Source organism: Triturus cristatus, chromosome 5_2, assembly GCF_964204655.1.
Source record: "Triturus cristatus chromosome 5_2, aTriCri1.1, whole genome shotgun sequence".
Classification (NCBI taxonomy): domain Eukaryota; kingdom Metazoa; phylum Chordata; class Amphibia; order Caudata; family Salamandridae; genus Triturus; species Triturus cristatus.
Window position 1 is genome coordinate 457104111 of NC_140588.1, and position 19691 is coordinate 457123801.

Sequence of the window (19691 nt, forward strand, 5' to 3'; positions counted from 1 at the left end):
CTTTACTAGCCTCTCTGTTTCCTTAAACGACAATCTTTCTTTGATCCTTTCTTTCCGAGCAAAGATTGTGGTTTGTGGTACGGCCTGTTTATGTCTCGGGCTCCAGTATTCTCATGACAGTCTTGGCAAAAGCTTCTTCTCTACGGCATGCTGGGGTGTACAAAGTGGCTGCGACCGCTGCACATCTGCATGCTGTGACTGAAGAAGCGTGGCTGGGTTTGGCGAGGGACAGCTTCACATCCTGAACACTGATTAGGGCCTATTGATATAACAGACAGAACTACCAAACAAGGCTGCTCAAGAATCCCATGAACCAACCACAACCTCTGTGGGAATAGGAATTTTAAAGAAAAGTCTAAGCTCGCTGTTTTCCCAAGAGGGCATTTGTCAGAAGACGTCAACTAGAAAAGCCCTTGCCTCCCTGATCTATTTTCAGGCAGGAGCTGAGTGTTTTTTCTCTATTGGCGGCACGGTTGTGCAGAGCAAACTGAAGGCCTTGTTCTGCTGTTATGTGTTGAATGTGTTCACTACTCACTGCAGGTTACGGAGATGTATCATAGACACCTTCTTCCGAAGTTATTGTGAATTCTGCTGTTTCCTTTATTGCACATCTGATATTTCAAGGTAGAATGATTTTAATCAGTAAAACCGCTATTCTGCACTTAAGGGTTTAACTTAGTGTAGATTGCACACAGTCCACCTCAATTTATTTGGAGTTAAGAGGAGTAAATACCCATTTGGGCAAGTGAAACAGACCAACACAAAGGAAAAGTAAAGAAGTACCTTTATAATATACTTGAAATGGGTGTGAATGAGTTTCTTGGGACAGTGGTGCTTTTCCTTGTGGCGCTGTGTGGGTTACTAGTTCATCAATGATCCTGTGCATGCTGATGCTTTGAATTACTAGCATGAAGACTGTTTTGCATACTGTGACAGTACTAGCATGAAGATGGTGCTTTACATGCTGAGTACTAGCATGACCAGGCTGAATTCTGTGCTAAGATCCCTATGGAAAACTGGCTTTCAAATAAAGATTAACATGCTAGTTATTGCTTTTTCAATAATTCCATGCAAAACTTTGTTTAAAATGTTTTAGTCAGTTTGCAAATTTATGATGTAAAATGTATCACTTGGCCCCAGTGTTTTCAATTTTTTCTTGGGTGACAGTTGCCTCAAACCCTGCTTAGAGAGTCGCGCTGACTTGCTATGCTTGCTTGCACAGCGCACTCTGTGCAGGGAGTAATATTACGTTTTTAGTGCTGCTTTAAGTTTCCTGTCCAGCAATATATATAAAATGTTTTGACTGGGCCATGTTCATATCTCCTGGGCATACCTATGTGCCAGATTGATTCTTGGCTTTCTTGAAGCTTTCTTGTTAACTTCTGCAGAGTAAGGAACAGATGTGCGGCAGACATTTGTGATTTCTTCAATGGCACATGTGAAACACAATGAAATGGGGCTGCTTTAGTATCATGTAGTGAGAATTAAGTTTTTTTATGTGACGACTGGCCACATATGCTTTTAAATGAAAAGCTATGATGTGCTGCCGTCTAACATGTCTCCTATACAAGCACAACAAGTAGACTTGTATTTACCTTTTTGATGATTGTATGTTTTTTAACTTTTTGAAAGATTGCAGCAGAAATGGCATCTGCTCTTCCAACTGCAAACATTAATGGACTTTGAGAAATTGTGCTTGGACGCAAGACTGTATGGTCAGTAGCTTGTATCACACTTCATGCATGTGGATAATTTTTTCTCAACTTAATGCAATTTATATGTGGGCATGTTTGAAGGGATTGATTCGCATTCACCCCTATCTTTTCCAAAATTCTTTCTAATTTACATGTCTCTTCACTACGACCCCAACGCCAAAGATGGTGGGATCTCTTATGATGCCCGTAACTTAAGTGTCAGGCTGGAAGTAGAAAATATAACCTTGATTTGATCAGAAATCTTTTTAGTCTCTGTTAATACCTATGCCAAGTACATCAATGTTCTCAACTCTTGAGGACTGCTGGCACTTAGTGGCAGGAACAACAAGCATTGGCAATGCCAATAGTTTGCGCCTTTGTGAGATCTATTGTCTTTGTCAATGTTTTTTTTACATGTTGCACTGCAGCGCAGGCAGCTGTACATCATGGCTTCAAGTAAAAAAGAAAGTGATATGATGCAGCCAGCAATGAACGCATCAAAGTTTTTTTTTTTTTTTAAAGCCATGTAGCACAGCAGCCCGGGCTGCGGTGCAACATGTAAAAAATAAAAAAGAGTTCTGGGGGATTGGGAGGCTGGAAAGCAACACGATGGAGCAATGTGGGGAAGTGTGGAACAATGGACAGCGGGGGGAGGGTTGTGTGGGGGACAATGGACTACGGAGGAGGGTTGGGCATGGGGGACAAAAGTAAGTCCCGCGATGAAAGCAGCGGATGAACACTCCAAAAGGAGGAGGTACTTGGTCAGTGTTCCAGAGAAAACACAAATACATAAAAAGAGATGAAGGGAGACAGGAATCCAACAGGAAAGCACATACAGTAACTAATGGAAAGCAGGGATATTACAGTGATAAGAAAGCCAACAAATGGTAAGTACTGGGTGAGCTGTGTGCCCTTTTAACATTTGTTTCTATTTGCAAGGGATTTCGCTAGCGCTTGGCAGCGAATCCTAAAAAAAGTGTTTTAAATACGATTAAAAAGCACATGTGTGCTTCTCTGAGCTTGCTGGTACTGACCCGGCACCACATCCACCTCGGTAGCAACCTTTGCCACTGACTTCTGTGGACAGACTCATACCTCATAGTCCTTTCATTACTTGTTGGTCTTTTCTTCAGCCCACCCACTTTCTAGGTCCCACATTTATTTACAACTTACTTAACGGTGCAAGCCTGTGCATCAAGCTGGGCAGAAGGTTCTTTTCGGTAGTCAGTTTTATCTGCCTTTGAAACACCATCAGGACTGGACATTAGCAGATGTGTAGCGAAGAGAAATGTACAGCTGCCACTTGTGGATTCTGGCCCAGTCTGTCTTTATCTCTGTAGCATCTGGGTGCTCAGAACACATTTCCATTAATATATTCCAGGCTAGAAGAAATTTCTTTTGGTCAAATTAGATTTTAGCCAAGGACAAAGAAGGACACAATTCCTCCTGTTGTGGATGCATTTGTGCCACGTTCTTAGTACTCCTAGTTTGCTCACAGTACCCGATTCACAAAGATTTTGCTATGACTTACACTTAAAGTACTTATGAGTTCTAGGGGTAAGCTAGAAGTACTCCAGTCTTACTCCTGAAATTAAGGAGTAAGCAAGGAGTACTATAAAAGTAATTCAGACTTACTCATCCAACAATCTTTGTGAATCTGGCGCATGGAATTCAAGGGTAAAGCGGTTGTTCTAATAAAGTAAGTTACAGAAAAATCGTTGTGAACCAGGCCCGAAGTGTGTTTTGAAATATAATTGGAGCCTGATAATTAAGACAGGGAGTTATTTTTTTTACAATGAATAGTTGCTACCCTAACAGACCGTTCTCTAATTCATGCCAAAAAATGAACGCACAAGGAGAGATGTGCTGAAATAGTTTATTCTTGTCCCTTTGACCTATGCATACAGTACTATCCCTAATTTCACACCGGCCACAGACAGTGGCCTATCCAGATGCAGTCATTTTAGTAAAAGTTGACAAGGGTAGAGACAGTTTGTTATCAGCATTGTCACAGATATCGAGATGCATTGCTGAAGTATTCTACACTAGAAGTTCTGCATTGGGCATGTTTCAACTAGTCAAGTACAAACTTCTTTGAAATCAAAGACAGGATTTAAAAAACAAAATAAAAAATGCTGTATACATCGCCCCTCTGATGCTGAACTTTCATTAAAATGTTTAAAGTTCTACAGTTTTGGAAGAACAAAACGTCTAAGAAGTTCAACTATTCCCACTGCCTTTTCTTATTTAAAGTAATCCGTAGCCTGAATGAAGTTCAGAGTGTGGCTTAAGAGACTTAAAACAGGAGGGAAATAATAAGACGTTTGTTTATTTTTCCTCTAATTCTGGTCTGTCATGCTTGTTTATCTCCTTTAGCTAAGTAAAGGGTGGAGTCGACATGGAGAAACTTCAAAGGGAGAGAGGTCGTTCTGTAAACTAAGTACCAGGACACAAAGCAGGAACTGCTTTCCTTTAGCATTGGACAGCAGATCCATCGCTCCCTTCCATTGGGGCACAGGATCCCCATACTGCATAGCAGCTTTTGTCTCTTACAGCAGTGAGGGTTGCAGCAGAGGGTGCTATCAGCCTTATTTCCTTCCCCATTGCTAAGGATACTCACATGTGCCTTGGGTCGTATTTGCAGGGGCAGATGACTCACTGGAGTAATTACCTGCAAATGCCGGTAATAACACTTAGAACACTGGAATGTTCAGAGCTCCACAGCCGCGGCCAGTGCAGTGAACAGCAGTGGTGTCGGGTGGGGGAGGGGGATTTTGACAGGCGACGATGAGGGGTAAATATTTCTTTATTTAATTTTCCCTCATCGTCGTCTCTTGAATCCCCCCAACCCCGCCCCACCGTTCTTATCTGCATGGGCCTCTGCTGGAGCTCCATTGAACTCAATGGATTGTCACAGGTCCAATAATGGCTGTTATAGACCTTGTACTTCTAACATTCCAATGCCTATCTTTATGTTTATCCTTCTTTTAACATACCCTCATTGGGTGACATGTTTTAAAATAATTATGTCTCTTTTGTCTTAAACTATACTGGTCATTAAAACGCTACTCCTTCGTTAATGGCCCTTGCCTGTGGCTCGGGACTGTAGCTCAAGAAGATTCTAGTATACCCTTTGACTGCTAGACTTTTATGCTATATTACGACATTGAAATGTTCTGAATGCATTTGTAGACAAAGGAACTAGAGAGTGTCAATGATGCCTAGTGTAGGCCTTCTCATCTTCAAAATGTCTTTGTTTCTTTTTAAGTTCACAGTTTTTAATTTCGAAATATAGGCCTCAGTTGGTGGACTATTCTGCTATTTACTTATTAAAGTGCTTTCTGCCCTCAGTACAAAACATAGCTGCCTTTCACACGTACAATTAAATAGATAAAGGTTTAAACTAGAAACTTAAATTGTGAAATGGTATAAAAACACGCTGCATCTCTCCAAATAAGAAAAAAACACACATAAAAGGATATCCCGATAAAAAGCCATAGGATCTTACAAAGTGTTTGACCCAATAAACATGTGCTAACGCTATAGACTTTCTTCTTAAGCATCCTGGACTTTTGTACGAATGTCCCAGCTGAGCCTCAGATATTGGCCTACTGCTTTTGCTGCTTGGCTCACAAGGTCACGCAACAAAAAGAATATTCGCTCCGCTGTATTTTCAAGCTGCTCTTTGCGTAGAATCTTGGTTATTGTGTTGGACCTGACCTTATTGTAGTGCCTGCAAAGCAACATAAAATGTTCCAGGTCCTCTCTTTCACCCAAAAGGCACTTGTCTTAGACTGTTGGGTTTCTTCTGTTCTCATTCGTGTTCATTAGCAGGCTCCACCCCTAGTTAGGGCAAACCATCTTCTTTCCCTCTTGTTCACTAGCAGAACAACATATTAAAGGCTTTTAGGGATGAGTCGAATAAGTCGGCATGACAACTCGGATGAAGGTTTCCTAGGGTGTTGATTTTTTAAAGAAACTTTAAGCTCAGAGATTGCTTGATAACTATGGCATTCAGCTTCTTGCATATCAACAGGTTCATATTCGAGGACAGGGATAGACCCAGTCTCGCAGCCTCCTTGTTCGACTGGATTGCATAGCTGGATTTTGACCGCATAGAGAGATGTTCCTTCCATGCTTGGTCCACAAAGTCAGTGCTTCTCAAGCTCAGCCTTATTTGATAGAAGCCATCCTACATTTAGTCTGAATGGAAGTATAGCCAATGTCTGCTTCCAACACTGCTGTGGGGAAACTTGCTGGAAGTTTAAGTAATGATTTCCAAAAGGTCCTCTCGTAGAGTCCTGTGCACTCACTTGTCTTGTCAAGCCCCCATATATGTGCTCATATGTGATTTGACTTCCAACCTTTACTTGGAAAACTTTCTTAATAAAGATAGAAGCCTGCAACTGTGCTTGTGCGCCAGCCTCAGATACGTCTGATTTACGTCTGGTGGTTTGTATATTCGATTTCCATTTTAATGTTTTGTCGATTGTTACCCCTAAGTACTTGAAGAATGCCACTTGCTCCAACTTCTTATGGTTTATGAAAATGTAAAACTTGTTTTCACATATACTCCTGGAAATCTTTACCTTGGATTTGCCGGGTTGATTACCAGGTCCTTTGTTATACAGTAGTTTCCGTAGCACGTATTATAGCCCGTCATTAGAGGACCCTTTTTAGTTACGGGCATGTACCTGCGGCCTGCGCCTAAAGCTTGGGCACTAATAATGGACACTTGTGCAAAATATCTCAAGCGTCTTACAAGCATATCAAGTGATATAGTCCCCAAAGCCAGAGTATATAATGCTATATCAGCACACTGGAATGTTGGAAACAACCGTAAGGATTATAATGTGGCAGAGGTCATATATTGAATGGCCCACGGCCTTTGTTTCCTTTGTTCCATAGGCCTCCTTTTCTCAAACCGATCTCAGTTGATAGATTGTTCTGGTAGCATTATAGCCCTCCTGCCTTGGACTGGATATACTTGTCCTCTCTCTCTCTCTCTCTCTCTCTCTCTCTCTCTCTCTCTCTCTCTCTCTCTTTCTCTCTCACACGCCAGTAACTCAGGGACAGTATATATTTAACAACTAGTAAGTGAGATGGTATTTCTTAAATTATAGCTGATATACTTTCTAAGCACTGCTGAGTTTTCTAACATACTTTAAGATGTGGAAATCCTGGCTTATAAGCAATTTGTGTTATTGCACATGATATGTCACAAGCAGACTGCAGGAACGCAAAGAAATATAATTTTCACAACGAGCATAGAAAAATGTTAGAAATGAAGCTTCACAAATATGTGTCGTAGATTGGATTATTTTCATTAGTAATGAACCATCGAAATCACATTTTCGGGCATCTATTTTCCTGTAAACCACACTAAAAATGTGAAGACACTATTAACATGAATGTGCATGCTCTTACTGGTTTACTGAGGAAAGGGAACCGAGGCTCAGCATAAGACGTCATTCCCAAGTGATAAATGGAGAAGTCAGAAAGCGGAGCGCATATAAGCATATTTTGCTGCCCTGCCATCTTTTACATAGACTTAAAAAAAACTCCATATTTGTAAATGACCAGTCACATTTGACAGTCGCCTCATCTTTCCGTTATAAATAAACCAGACAATATGAATCTACCTTAGTATTGTGCTGAGCTATAAATCAGAGAGGAAGGAAATATCGCGTATGTCATGGATGTGTAAAGTACTGAGCATAGTGTTGTCATTACAGTTTGACTAATATTGAAACCACATTTCAGGGGCACACCTGCTCCAGTGTCGGTTTGTATGAATATGTGATAAATATTTTCTAGTGAAAATAAAAATGCCCCACTTACACCTAATATTGGGAGCCAGTGTACTGATCAAATATAGATACACACATTTTTTTACTAGAATGCAGAGCTCAACTTTCTTTTTAGTACCACTGTACAGTGAAATTACTGATAAAACAATGGTTATTGGCCTACAGGTTCTATTTTAGGATCTATATATATGTGTTTAAAAACAGGTAGAGGTTAGTTAAGGTTCAGTAAACACAGATACGAATTAGCCCCTAAGTTTCCGAGTTATGGATTGCAGCAGACCAATCCTCTCATCCTTGCTGTGTTTTGCTCTTTGCAGATAGACTGGCATTGGCTAAGGGGTGTACTGAGCATTGTGCGTTGCAAACCATAACTGGTGTGTTTCCGGGATTTTTCAGTTTTGTGCTCATTAATAAATTTGTGATAAAACAATGGACACCGACCTATAAAGCGGGCATCCGCAACCTCTAAAGACTAGGCCCAGGTGAAATTTAAATGGTGCTGCCTACTTTTGTTATATTTCAGGGATTTTCCGTCCTGCTTATTATGCAAATTTTCCAGCAATAACGCCACAATCACACATTGCATAATTAGGCTGATGTTTGTGGCAAAATAATAGACCTGGAGCGTCGAAAAAACACAAACATCCAGAACACGAGCTGATTTTGTTAACGGCAACTGTGTGTTTCACACTATGTTTATGCATAAGAGTGTCCTTGCTACAAAAATTGACACAAAGGCTCATATTTCACATTAAATATAGTACTAAATGACAGATTGGCATCTCACTCCGATTTGCATAGCTTTCACGAAATGTCACGTACTTATATAAAATCTAATGAAGTGAATTTTGCACACCGCTACTCCTGACATGTTTGTGACCATCACTCACCCGAGATTTTACCTCTCCACCACAAAATGGTAACAACTGTTTAACAAATTGTGGCACCAGTAACACACTTTTAAGAGCCTACATGGCACGCAATTTACTTTCTATGCCAAACCCAATACTTGTCTGATGGAGCCCTGGGCAGAGAAGTTGCAAAGTTGCTTTTTAATAAGCAACATTCTGTTGATGTTTGTGTATTCCCATTCACATCCATGAATGATGGCCTCTTCTGATGTTACATTTCCAGATGACCCGTTTTCCAACATACTCATATGGGTAGCATTAATCAACGCATTCCTTCCAGGTTCCCCAATATATATATATTTTGTGTGGAGTTTTATACAGCGCGAACTAGAAACCGGAAGTATAGAGCACTTTACATGAGCACCAGTTACGTTACAGACGGACACATTCATTTTCTTTTTGTTAGGCACGGGAAATTAAGTGATTTGCCCAGAATCACAGAATGTTGAGCGACCCTGCCAAGACTCGAACCCGGCTCAAGCATCCGGTGATTCTGGGCAAATTACATCTCCCCTCCCAAAACGAATGTATCCGTCGGTAATGCAACAGGTGCTCATGTAAAACACCTTCGGGTGAGTTCGTGCTATGTAAAACTGCAATAAAAAAAATTCCTTACGAAGAAGTTGTATTAGGGAAGAAAAAAAGAATGTCGGTGTTTAACATCACGCCTTTCTTTCAGGCGCTCCGAAAGTCTCCCCGAGGTTATCGTTCCGCTGCGCGCGCAGACGTGTGAAGTGTTTGTGAAGCGGCTTTTGAAGTGTCGTTCCGCGTGGCTTCTGCTCGGGGCCGTAGACGAGCGCGTGTTTACAGAGGGCCGAGGGTTCCTTCGCCGCTCATAGTTCCCCTCAAGTGCTCGCATGCGAGTGCTAAACTGTTTGCCTTTCTAATGAAGTGACCTGTTTGTTTGCGGTATGGAGTAGCAAGTGTTTAAACAGAGCTCCGAGTAAACCCCGGAGTAGTTCAAATAAACGCCTCCTGCTATCTGCTTTGTGAAAGGGGGAAGGAAAACAGCTTAGCCACAGTTTACCTTTGGGAAGAGTAGTTTGAGGAATTGTTTAAATAATAATCCTGACAGAGCGGATGTTATTGAAGCCGTGTTAACTGCTGGGTGCACCAGGGCATCTGTTGAGGGCAGGCCTTGTTTAATATCATTACATCAACAGATGCTCCGCCAACTTAATGTATGTAAAAAAGCATTTTCGTCTCTCAACAATTTTTGTAAGATTATCTCACATCAGTACACCATGATTGCATTTAGGTTGTTAAATATTGTTTTGCCTGTAAACAAGGGCATACACTGGAATCTTAAAGTTCTTGAGTGATTCTGTGAACACAGTATATCTGTGTGTAAAACTATTCGTGAATGTATGGAGGCAACATTATTAGCGCTTTGCGGCTCAAAGTTATGGCTAAGACCTTGTTTCGCATTTTGAGATCCTGCGTTTGTAGGGTGAAGACCAAGCGCTTGTACCAATTCCACACAGATTCTGCTCTGAGCAGGTGTGGCGTACTCTTGTAGCTCTAGCGAAGTGCTCCTACCTTCCTGGAATAGGGGCGGCCCTAGCACGGGTGAGCTGGGCCGATGCCCAGGGCGCTGACCTCTTGATGGGCGCTGGAGCTCCCTGTAGCGGCCTTCCTCTGACTTGGATCCAAAGAAAAGTGTGTTTAAACAATGTTTCCGATGTCTGCCTCCGCCCTTGCCAGCTTATTGTTTCTTTTCCATGGTACGCCCCCTTCACTTTCTTCTCACTCAGCGGCAGACAGCACAGGTAAGTGCAGTGGGGCGGGGCATGGCACAGCAAGGGAGGAGGATGGGGGAGTCGACAGACGACAGAATAGGTATTATTTATTTACTTAATTATATTTATATCTATTCCGTAGTCTGCCGACTTCCCCCACTCCCACCCGCCCTGCCTCACCGCATTTACTTGTACCGGCCGCCGCTGCTCCTACTCCTCCCAAATTTTCAATACATAAACAATAAAGGAGGACGAGTGGGTGGTGGCCCCAGATTTGGTTTTACCCAGGGCTCTCTCTGAGCAAAGGCCAGCTCTGTTCAGGAGTAAGCCATGAGTACTACAATAGTAAGTTACAGTGAATCTTTGTATAGTAAGACCTCATAATCTATTTCCAAAAACCCGCACTATTTCACAGAGGCAAAGAGCAATCGCTAAGGCCCAGTGTCTGTGCAAAGAAGGAAAGGATCTTCTATAAAAGCAATGGTGTTTGTGCTTAATTGTGTTGGTTCTCTTGAGTCATTAGTGAGCCAACGTACTTCATAACGTGGTCATATCCAAATAGTCAGCGTTACTCGATTGTCGTTGTTGTTTCTTGACATTTGTATAGTACATTGCTGCAAGTAATGAGGCCTTGAAGCACTCAACTTTATCTGATATGTTCTAAACCATGCCATGCATGTTTGGTTAGTAGTGTGTGTGGATGTAGTGTGGTTTATGGGGACAATGTCCAGTGTCATGTGCAAGATTATTGCTGATTTCTTTGTGTTCTGATGGTCTCTATTCTTGCAATTGAGAACTCTCCGCCTTTTTCATTTTGACTCTTCTATAATGCCTATTTTGTTTCCTAAATTTTTTTGTATCATCTAACTTATATGGTATCTTATATATTGTTTATGTGTCTAAGGGGGAAAACAGTACTCACAGGTTGCGATTCTTCATAAATGTTGCCACTTAGGTAAAAGCTTAAGTGTATCCATGAATACCTCTTATGGACCTAGAAATGTTATTGATTGCTTTCGTTATAGGCAGAGAGTGCATCTCCCATGTAGGTTAACTTGTAGGAGATAAGGTAAAGCCCGATGTTCCCTAAATGATGTCAGTGTTCTTCCAGATGTAGGGACTGTCGGGGCCTAGCGGGTGAGTTGCTTGATTAACTAGGATCAAGTGCAACATATCTGCCATTTGTCTCTCCAGGGCCTCCGGATCTGCAGAGGAAAACATCAGGCAGGATCCTGAAGATGGATCCGTGCTGTAGCCCGCCAGATCCTGTATTAATAGTCTAATCTGAATTAAAACAAAGAGTTTGCGTTTCATGCCAACAATCACTTTTGTCTGTAGCACACATCAGTGTACACTTTGATAAGAGCAGCGATTCTGCATTGATTCTGCTGTACAAAAAATAATCATACCCAATCTGTCAAACAAGTATTTGCACTCAGACTTGAAGCACTTAACAAAGAACTTAATGATGCTGAATGCAGGCCGGTAGAGTGAGCCATGTCACAGCAAGTGGTCCATTCGCAGAAGATGCATGTTCACGCGCTTGCACTGGGAACAGCACATTAGTGAAAAAGTGACCAGGCCTTTGAAGAGGCTAGGCATCTTATCGCTGTGTGGGTGGCTACTGACCTCATGTTTAAAAGGTGTGGGTGTTTAACTGATGCAGTGAGTGACTGCACTCGCCTGTTGGTGGGTGCCTGGAGGGCAGTAAGGGGTCCCTTTCCCCCTTACAAGGGGCACCTCTGGGGCACACTGACTGTGCTCCGCCTCTGTGTGGCTTACAATCAGTGCTCCTCCTGACGGTATCTTTGCCTCTACATGGGCGTAAAAGAAACAAATTCCCTCATTTGCATGAGGCTGCACCCCCATGCAGGTAAGGGAACTCCCCAATGAAATGGTGTCAGTACACATTTGACACTGGCGGCATCTGCATTATAGAAGCAGCCGTGCAAGAATCTGTGGCTTGTTCTGTAATACCAAAGTGCCTTGGGGGTGCAAAAAGTGGGGATATACATCTGCTGTGTCCATGGGGCACTTTCTATAATGCGACCAGAGAAAGTTTTGTGTATTGATCCTGTGATTTCAATCCTTAAAATGTTTTCTCTCCATAGCGCGAACTTGACCCGAAGGTATCAGAGCACTTCACATGAGCACCAGTTGTGTTACACGAGGACACATTCATTTTTGTTGGGCATGGGGAGATTAAGTGATTTGCCCAGAATCACAGGATGTTGAGCGTCGCTGCAGAGACTCAAACCCGGCTCCCCAGCTTTGAGGTCCACCGCTCTAGCCATAAGGCCACATCCTCTCCCCAGTTAACTGCCTACATCAGGAGCGTTTAACAAACGTCATTAAGGGACTAATATATGAAACATTTTCAGCATAACATAAAAACACGTAAGAGTTCCATTTAGATTGAATGTATGTATGATTGGATTTTCTGAAAATCTGGTATGGGTTTGGCCCTCCTGCACCTCATTTGAAGAACCTTGGACTACATGGTGGGGACCAATGGATGGTTCCAGAAATATTCTTCAACCCCCTTCTAGAATTTCTTTCTCAATTCTAATCTTTCACAGTGACATTTAAAAATATTTGGTATCTCCTTGCCATCTGAAAAGGGCAGAAGACTGGAAAAAAGTTTGACCATTTTTGCGAAGGCAATGTTTTTTGATAGTTTAGGAATTCAGGCACACAAACATTAAAGCGTTCGGACCATCTTCAAAAGACTGGAATGCTGCTGCAAACAATGAATCCCACTGGCAAATAGTGACTTCATTTTGAGTGCGGTGGTAGCACTAGTAGGGCCAAAGAGCAACTGCGCCTGATTTCACAACATGCATTCCGCATAAACTTTTCTTTTGTCCCCGGGATTTACTCATGTTGAACACTGTGCGCAGATTGGACCACAATGCTGTAATACTGCTTTGCAATGGCTATTACTGCCCCGATACCGCAATTTCTCTCCACCTTATGCGTAGGAGAACATTTGTAGGTGCAAAATTTCCCAGCTCTCCTAAAGTAATGGTAATTTTATTGGAAGGTTTTTTCACCTGATTTCTGTCAGCCATTAGTGATGAAGTCCAGAATGTTTCAGACAATTCAGAAAAGATATATGTCACATGTTTTTCAACCAATATTTCACAAAATATAAACCACGGAAGTAAACACTGAAAAATGAAAATGTTCACTACTAAGACAGTACTGCTGGTCGATGTTTCCATTTTGCATAATAATTCTTTATTTCCAAATAAGGATTTAATGGCATGTTCCTATTAGTGGCGTCAAGTAAGTTTGTCTTCCGTTAATTGTATCCTATTATTTTTCTTTTTCAGATCCTCAACCCTTTTTCCCAGCCTTCCATCCTCCAGTGCCAATTGATGCACGACATCACGAAGGACGGTACCATTATGACCCCACACCTATTCCTCCACTGCACATGTATGTACTCAAATGTTACTTATTTATTAAAACTAGAACGAAAATTACATGTTTATTGTTTCGAATGCTGAAACAATTGTTTGAAATATTTTAAAAAAACTTCCTTATAGGTTAAAAAAATATTCAGATACCATGGGCAGTGCATGGCCACATAGGGATATGAGACTGGATAGCGCCTGCACTTCCTACGACCCATTTTCAAAAGTAATTTCATCTACAATGGACCATTTTGAATACCTCAGGTGACAAAGTGAGGTAGTGTGCCACAGGTGCTAAGTAAGAAAGCTTACACACTGACATTGAGCAAAACTAGTAAAAACGGGAAAACCAACTAGTGTAATGCAGGACTATCCAATGAGATGACTTCCATATGTCAGATAATAATATACTCACTATTTTACTCAGTTGCTCACTTACTGTTTCACTCTCTCAAATAATAATAAACATGAATCAGTTCTATATATTCCACTTCTGGAACCTTTTCAAGTGGCACCACTACAATAAAGCAACACATTTGAAAGTTAACTAGAGAAGCTGCTCCTTGTTGTACATGCACTTTCCACATATTTTATTTACATTTTTAATGCACCATTCCAAGGTAGGCATCTCCCATCTTGGAACAGTAAATGAAAAATGAAAAAAGGTGGTTGCGTCTTGACATATGCATGCCCATGCATGGCGACCCATGGTCACTTATATGTTATCACACTGGGCCGCTCTATGGTCCTGAACGTTGAGCATCAGCAATAAGCATTTCTTTTTCTTTTATTTATGCCAATGCTAAAAAGCATCGGCCAAAAAAGCAAGAATGCAAGACCAATGGGATTTGCCAATGTTTGCTGAATTGACAACCAGAGCTAGGCAAGCATATCTCGGCTGGACAACGTGGTCTGCACCACCAGTGGGAAACTTTTGGTGCCAAAGCACACCACAAGGCAGTCGGGCTGTTCTGTATGGGTCGTCACATGCAAATGAGTCCCGCCACCTCAGTCTGCTAGAATGGGATGGTTCGCATGATTATAGTGTTAGAGTAATGAAGGAAGGGGGTAATGGCACAGATTAAACTGTTGCTCTAGTGCCTAGCAGCTTTGTGGCCTCCACTTTGCTCAGTGGTTTAATTCCTGCTTATGCTCCTGTGATATGACAGCAAGAATCACATCAATGGACAAAAAATTACCCATTATAATGACTGGGTGGGAGGGCAGGGAATGATTTATTTTCCTGTTCTCTCTTCACCCACATTTATCGTCTAACTTAAAAAATGTAATACTTAAACAACTGGTGTATTGCTGTGAGGATAAGAACGTTTTTCATGCGATCCAGAATTCTTAGTAATGTTCCCTACAACCTATGTACGTGAACACCAACCCCCCCCCCAAACAGCCAATAAACCATGCTCTAAATTTCATGCATATTTGTGGGGTAAATATAAACATCATGGGTGTAAATCTGACTTGCACTGCCACTATGGTCTGGAACACCAAACATACTCAAACCTTTACTGACCAGTGATCAGAAATACCACAGATATGTGTGAAGATATTTGGTTTCTCTGATTAATCATCTACATTTTTGTAAAAATAATGAGGTACCAGTCGTTTTTAACCCTACTTGCCACTTTTGCACTTTAATAGACTTGATTGTCTAAATAAAGGAATTTTGATTTGATTTGAGTACTACACATATGGTCTGCTACAATGACAAGCCTTAGTGCAAAAAAACTTCAATCACTGGGAAAGTCATTAGGTCTGGCACTGGCTACAGGATTATTGATTTTTGCCGCTTTAATGTTTTGTAAAACTTTATTGCAAAAAGCATTCCAAGATGACCACCCAGACAAGCACACACACACATGTGTAGCCACCTCAGAAGAATTTACGAAGCAAATTCTTCAAGATACAGGCCTCTAAAACTGTGCGTGTCATCTGGTGTGCTACAAGCGGCAGCGATGGCCTGGTAGTGGTGTCTGAGAAGCTGCAAGACCCTTGTATAAGGAAAAAAGAATTTACAAAAGCAAAAGGATCCTTTTTAGAAAAATCCAAAAAAGATAAAAATCCCACTTTGGAGCTCTAGTGTATGGCCCTGAAGGGGACTACTCTCACTGCCAATGTGCGCATTTTGCACAGGCAGAATGCCCTCGCTCATAGTAAGCTAAGCTAAAGGCTAACGTGAGCTGAACCTCTGTCCTATGTTGTGATAGTGGAAGCAAAATGTGAATTACACTACTGCAGATGGTTGGACGAAGAGGGCTGGCTGAAAGCCCGCCCATGTATTTGTGTATATGTATGCTTCTGTTAACTTGCTTTGGATAAACAAAAGGCCCTGGCTTATACAGTACCTAATAATTACCGATTTTGACCAATTTTCCTGTGCAGTTTATCAGATATAGTAACTTAGCTAGCTGTGAGCATTTAAATAATTGTGGTGTGCCGGCCACCACAACAATTCCTTTAGTGTCAGTGCGCCCGAAGAGCCATAGGCTATCGGTCCAGTTCATTAGCCGTTGCATTATCATTTTTAGAGTACAACTCACCCATGGAAGAGATAGTGTATGCGAGCATTCCATTGGTATTGTTGTAGAGCTTATAATTCCTAGCATAGGCCCTTACATATACCAAGTTTATTACACCAAGTACAAACAAACCCTCCTAATATAGAGTAACCTGAATATTAGTCCTATGCACATTCTGCTGCTGTTACATTTTGAACCACTAAAACAGAACTTTATTACTAAACAATCATTAGAATAAAATAGTGTTTCACATTTTTAGGGGTCTTGTTGTTTACACAAATTTCATTAAGGCACTACCTTTTCGAAATTCATCTGCGGTTCTGTAATGAAATGTACAGTCCACTATATAGCCCGTTCTAGTGTGCGCCCGCATGCTTCCAGTGATTGATGACAATGTCACTGAGACAAAATGGCGTCCCTGATATAGCACTTGGTTTACATAAAGATAAAAGAAAAGAAAATAACTAGCGATAACAGTCAAAAGAAATGCAAAATAAATAGGTAGGCGCATCAATATTATCTCATCTGGAACGACTGAATTGCAAAATAGTATATACAGTAACAGCAGACTTCATTCATATGTTGAGGTCAAAAATACGATGAATGGCTTCTGAACTGAAACCCAGAAGGAGGTGTTCTCACTCTCTCGCTAAAAGGCCTAATACATACGTTTAATCATATGTAATAATTACCCATCATGTTGAGACAATAAAGGAAGGAAAACACAAGACTCCTTGGAAGAATAATGCTAGTTATTTTCTTGGCAGACTGCAGAACCAATGCTATTAGCTGGAGTTCTGTAATTACACATGCGCTGAAGAAAAATGAAGTGGTGTGAAAACAAGTATTCCGCTCGTGTGCAGAATTAATTGATATTAACACTCCTAACTACATGCTTGAGTACTCATATAATGCTGAAATGATGCTGTTTGGATCAGTTTTCCATTACAGAGTTGTAATTTCAGGGCACATTTGCCTGGAGGCTGCTATACATCTGTGTTGTAGTTTCTAGCAGACATTAGGCAGCAGGGTATATGTGCCTAGAAATTGCTCATAGTCATTGCATTGGTTTGTTACACAATGGATACAATTGGCGCGTGTTCTTTCCAAATTATCTCACCATTGTCCATCAACGAAGATCTCATTCCAAGAGGTTTATAAATAGCTCTTCTCCTTCCATAAACACACCCCATCAAGGCATCAACAATGTGGACAATAATTAAATTAAGACCTTGCATAATGAAAAATGTGCTGTATTAGTTATTTGACACTTAATTTGGTTCTGAATAAACAGAGGAAATCACAAATTAACCCGCTTTGGTTTCCCCAACCACGGTTTATTAGACGTTAAAATGGATGTAATTACAGCTTTCTAATATCCTCTACCCCTTTATGAATTTATTTCGACTATGTCACTGGGTTTTTTTCATGGAAAAAGAAATATGTTTAAGGCACTTCTGGTATCATGAATATATCGTGTTAGAAATGTTTAAATATGCATCATTAATATTTTACTCTTCAGTTTTCATACAGAAATGAGAACGCCTGCTCTCTAGTATTCTATACATTACTGCATCTGCTACTATGTTACTTGTAAATCGGTACTCTTCTTGCACGAGTTTCTACCTAAAGCTTTGCATTATAGTTTACAAATAAAGGATTCACTAATATAATGTCCCCTAACAACAGTTCAATTATTTCTGAATCAAACACCAATAACACACTATTTGCTTTTATCCATGTGATACAGCACTCCTTTCTAGATGTGTTTGTGTAACACGAGTATGCTACATAAACAAACATACATACATGCAAAACTCATTTAATGGATTTTTTTTCCAAAAGAAGATTTTTTTCATATTCTAAAGCATCAAATATACTCCATTATCTATGACATGCTGTACATTTGACTTGGGTTTTGCATTGAACATAAACTCGAGGGACCACCCATTTCTCCAAAGCCTTATGGATAAAAATGTTAAAACTACATTACCAAATAATATTTCATACTTGCTCCTTATCTGACAGAGCTATTCAATATATTATTTCATGGCCTTCAAAACATGAAATTGCAAGTCGAAAGTTTATTTTCACCAAGACGTGGTAAATGGTGCAACCAGATTTGAATGCCTGTGTGTAGATTGGCTACATAAAATGCCCCCTCTGCACCCAGGTGGGTGAATGGAAAATGTGAGTAGGCTATACTTCCCCCTGCCAGCCCACCATTGCTCTGCAAGGTCTAGATAGGGGGGAAACTATGGTGCACCCCACCCTTCTTCGTAGGGGGCATCTTTGCTTCCGTGGGAACTTGACAAACTAACAGGTCTTGGGAATCCCCTTTCCCCCCAACAAAAGCTTCTTAGATAACCCCCATTTTCGATTAACCTGGGAGACGCAGCATAGAGATATATATTTTCTGAAAATCCAAATTTCCTCATTGCATTCACTACAGACTGCTTTGGTAGGCATTGGCTTCAGAAAGTAATGCCAATGACTCTTGTCTGGCAGGAAGAACCAGCAAGCATGTATTCCCATTTAAAAATAATCCTTGACTTTCACTTCCTGTCACTATTTTGTATTACAGAATTAGTGACCTGGGTTAAATATTCTGATTTTATTCCAAAAGAAGAGAGGTTCACTCACGTTATTTGCTATCTGTGAATTCACCTGCCCCGAGTAGAGAAAGAAAAAATAAGCTTTAGTGTGACCTATGTAACATATCGCCTGTCGAATCAGGTAAATAATTTATTAGTAAAAGTTATTTCATCATTAGAAAAATTATGAACCAGGGGATTAATAACTGTGAAATTTAGTCATATTAGCAAATGTCTACATTTTTTTGGGGGGGGATAGGGTATTGGGAGGTTCAAAACTATAGTGGAAATTCTGCACTGTTCTTCCAAGGCAAATTCTGAAATGGCAGCAGCCACTTTAGTATTTGAATATTTTAAAAATGTGTTTTCCTTAAGCAGGATTACTTTTAGGCCTGAAAGGTGTGAAGATCCTTAATACATCCAGCCATGAAATTACTCCACTGTCCTCTAATCTGCCTGGGATTTCCTTCCGTGCCAAATACCTATCCATCTATGTTAACACTAGTGGTACCCTGTACGACAATGTTCGTTGCCCCCCCCCCCCCACCCAATGACCACCTCTGCCACGCATTCCATCACTAGCACCCTTTAACAGTCTCCATAAGCACTGTCTTCGAGATTCATTTAGTTTTATAGGTCCACTCATACCAGTTTAAGATGTCAGAGCACTTTACATCACACACACATTGCACAGAGCCAATCATATGTGTGTAAATCCGTGTATAGGAAATGCTACATCAGGCAGGACTACAAGGTGTAGTGTGGGAGGGACATGTCTTTGACACTGGTAGGCAATATAGTTTGAGTCCTTATTCTGGAAAAGCACAAATTCGGAATGTAAAACATAACATCATTGTTAGGGGTTCTCTTTAATAATTATAATTGTTTTCTACCCAAATGAACTCTTTTGGCAAGATTAGAATAAATGAAAGACTGGGCAAAAAGCATATAGCTCTAACATATACCTTGCAGTTTGCATGCAGCTCTTTG

The 19691-nt window shown here is 40.9% G+C and overlaps 1 protein-coding gene across 2 annotated transcripts in view; it reads left to right on the plus strand.

The window, feature by feature from the left end:
- GLI3 (GLI family zinc finger 3) overlaps nucleotides 1–19691 on the plus strand; it is a 363934-nt gene that overhangs the window by 187996 nt on the left and 156247 nt on the right. For both annotated transcript variants that reach the window (XM_085607427.1, XM_085607429.1), the window contains exon 4: nucleotides 13490–13595. In XM_085607427.1, the coding sequence (XP_085463553.1) occupies nucleotides 13490–13595 (106 nt within the window). The remainder of the gene's footprint in view (nucleotides 1–13489; nucleotides 13596–19691) is intronic.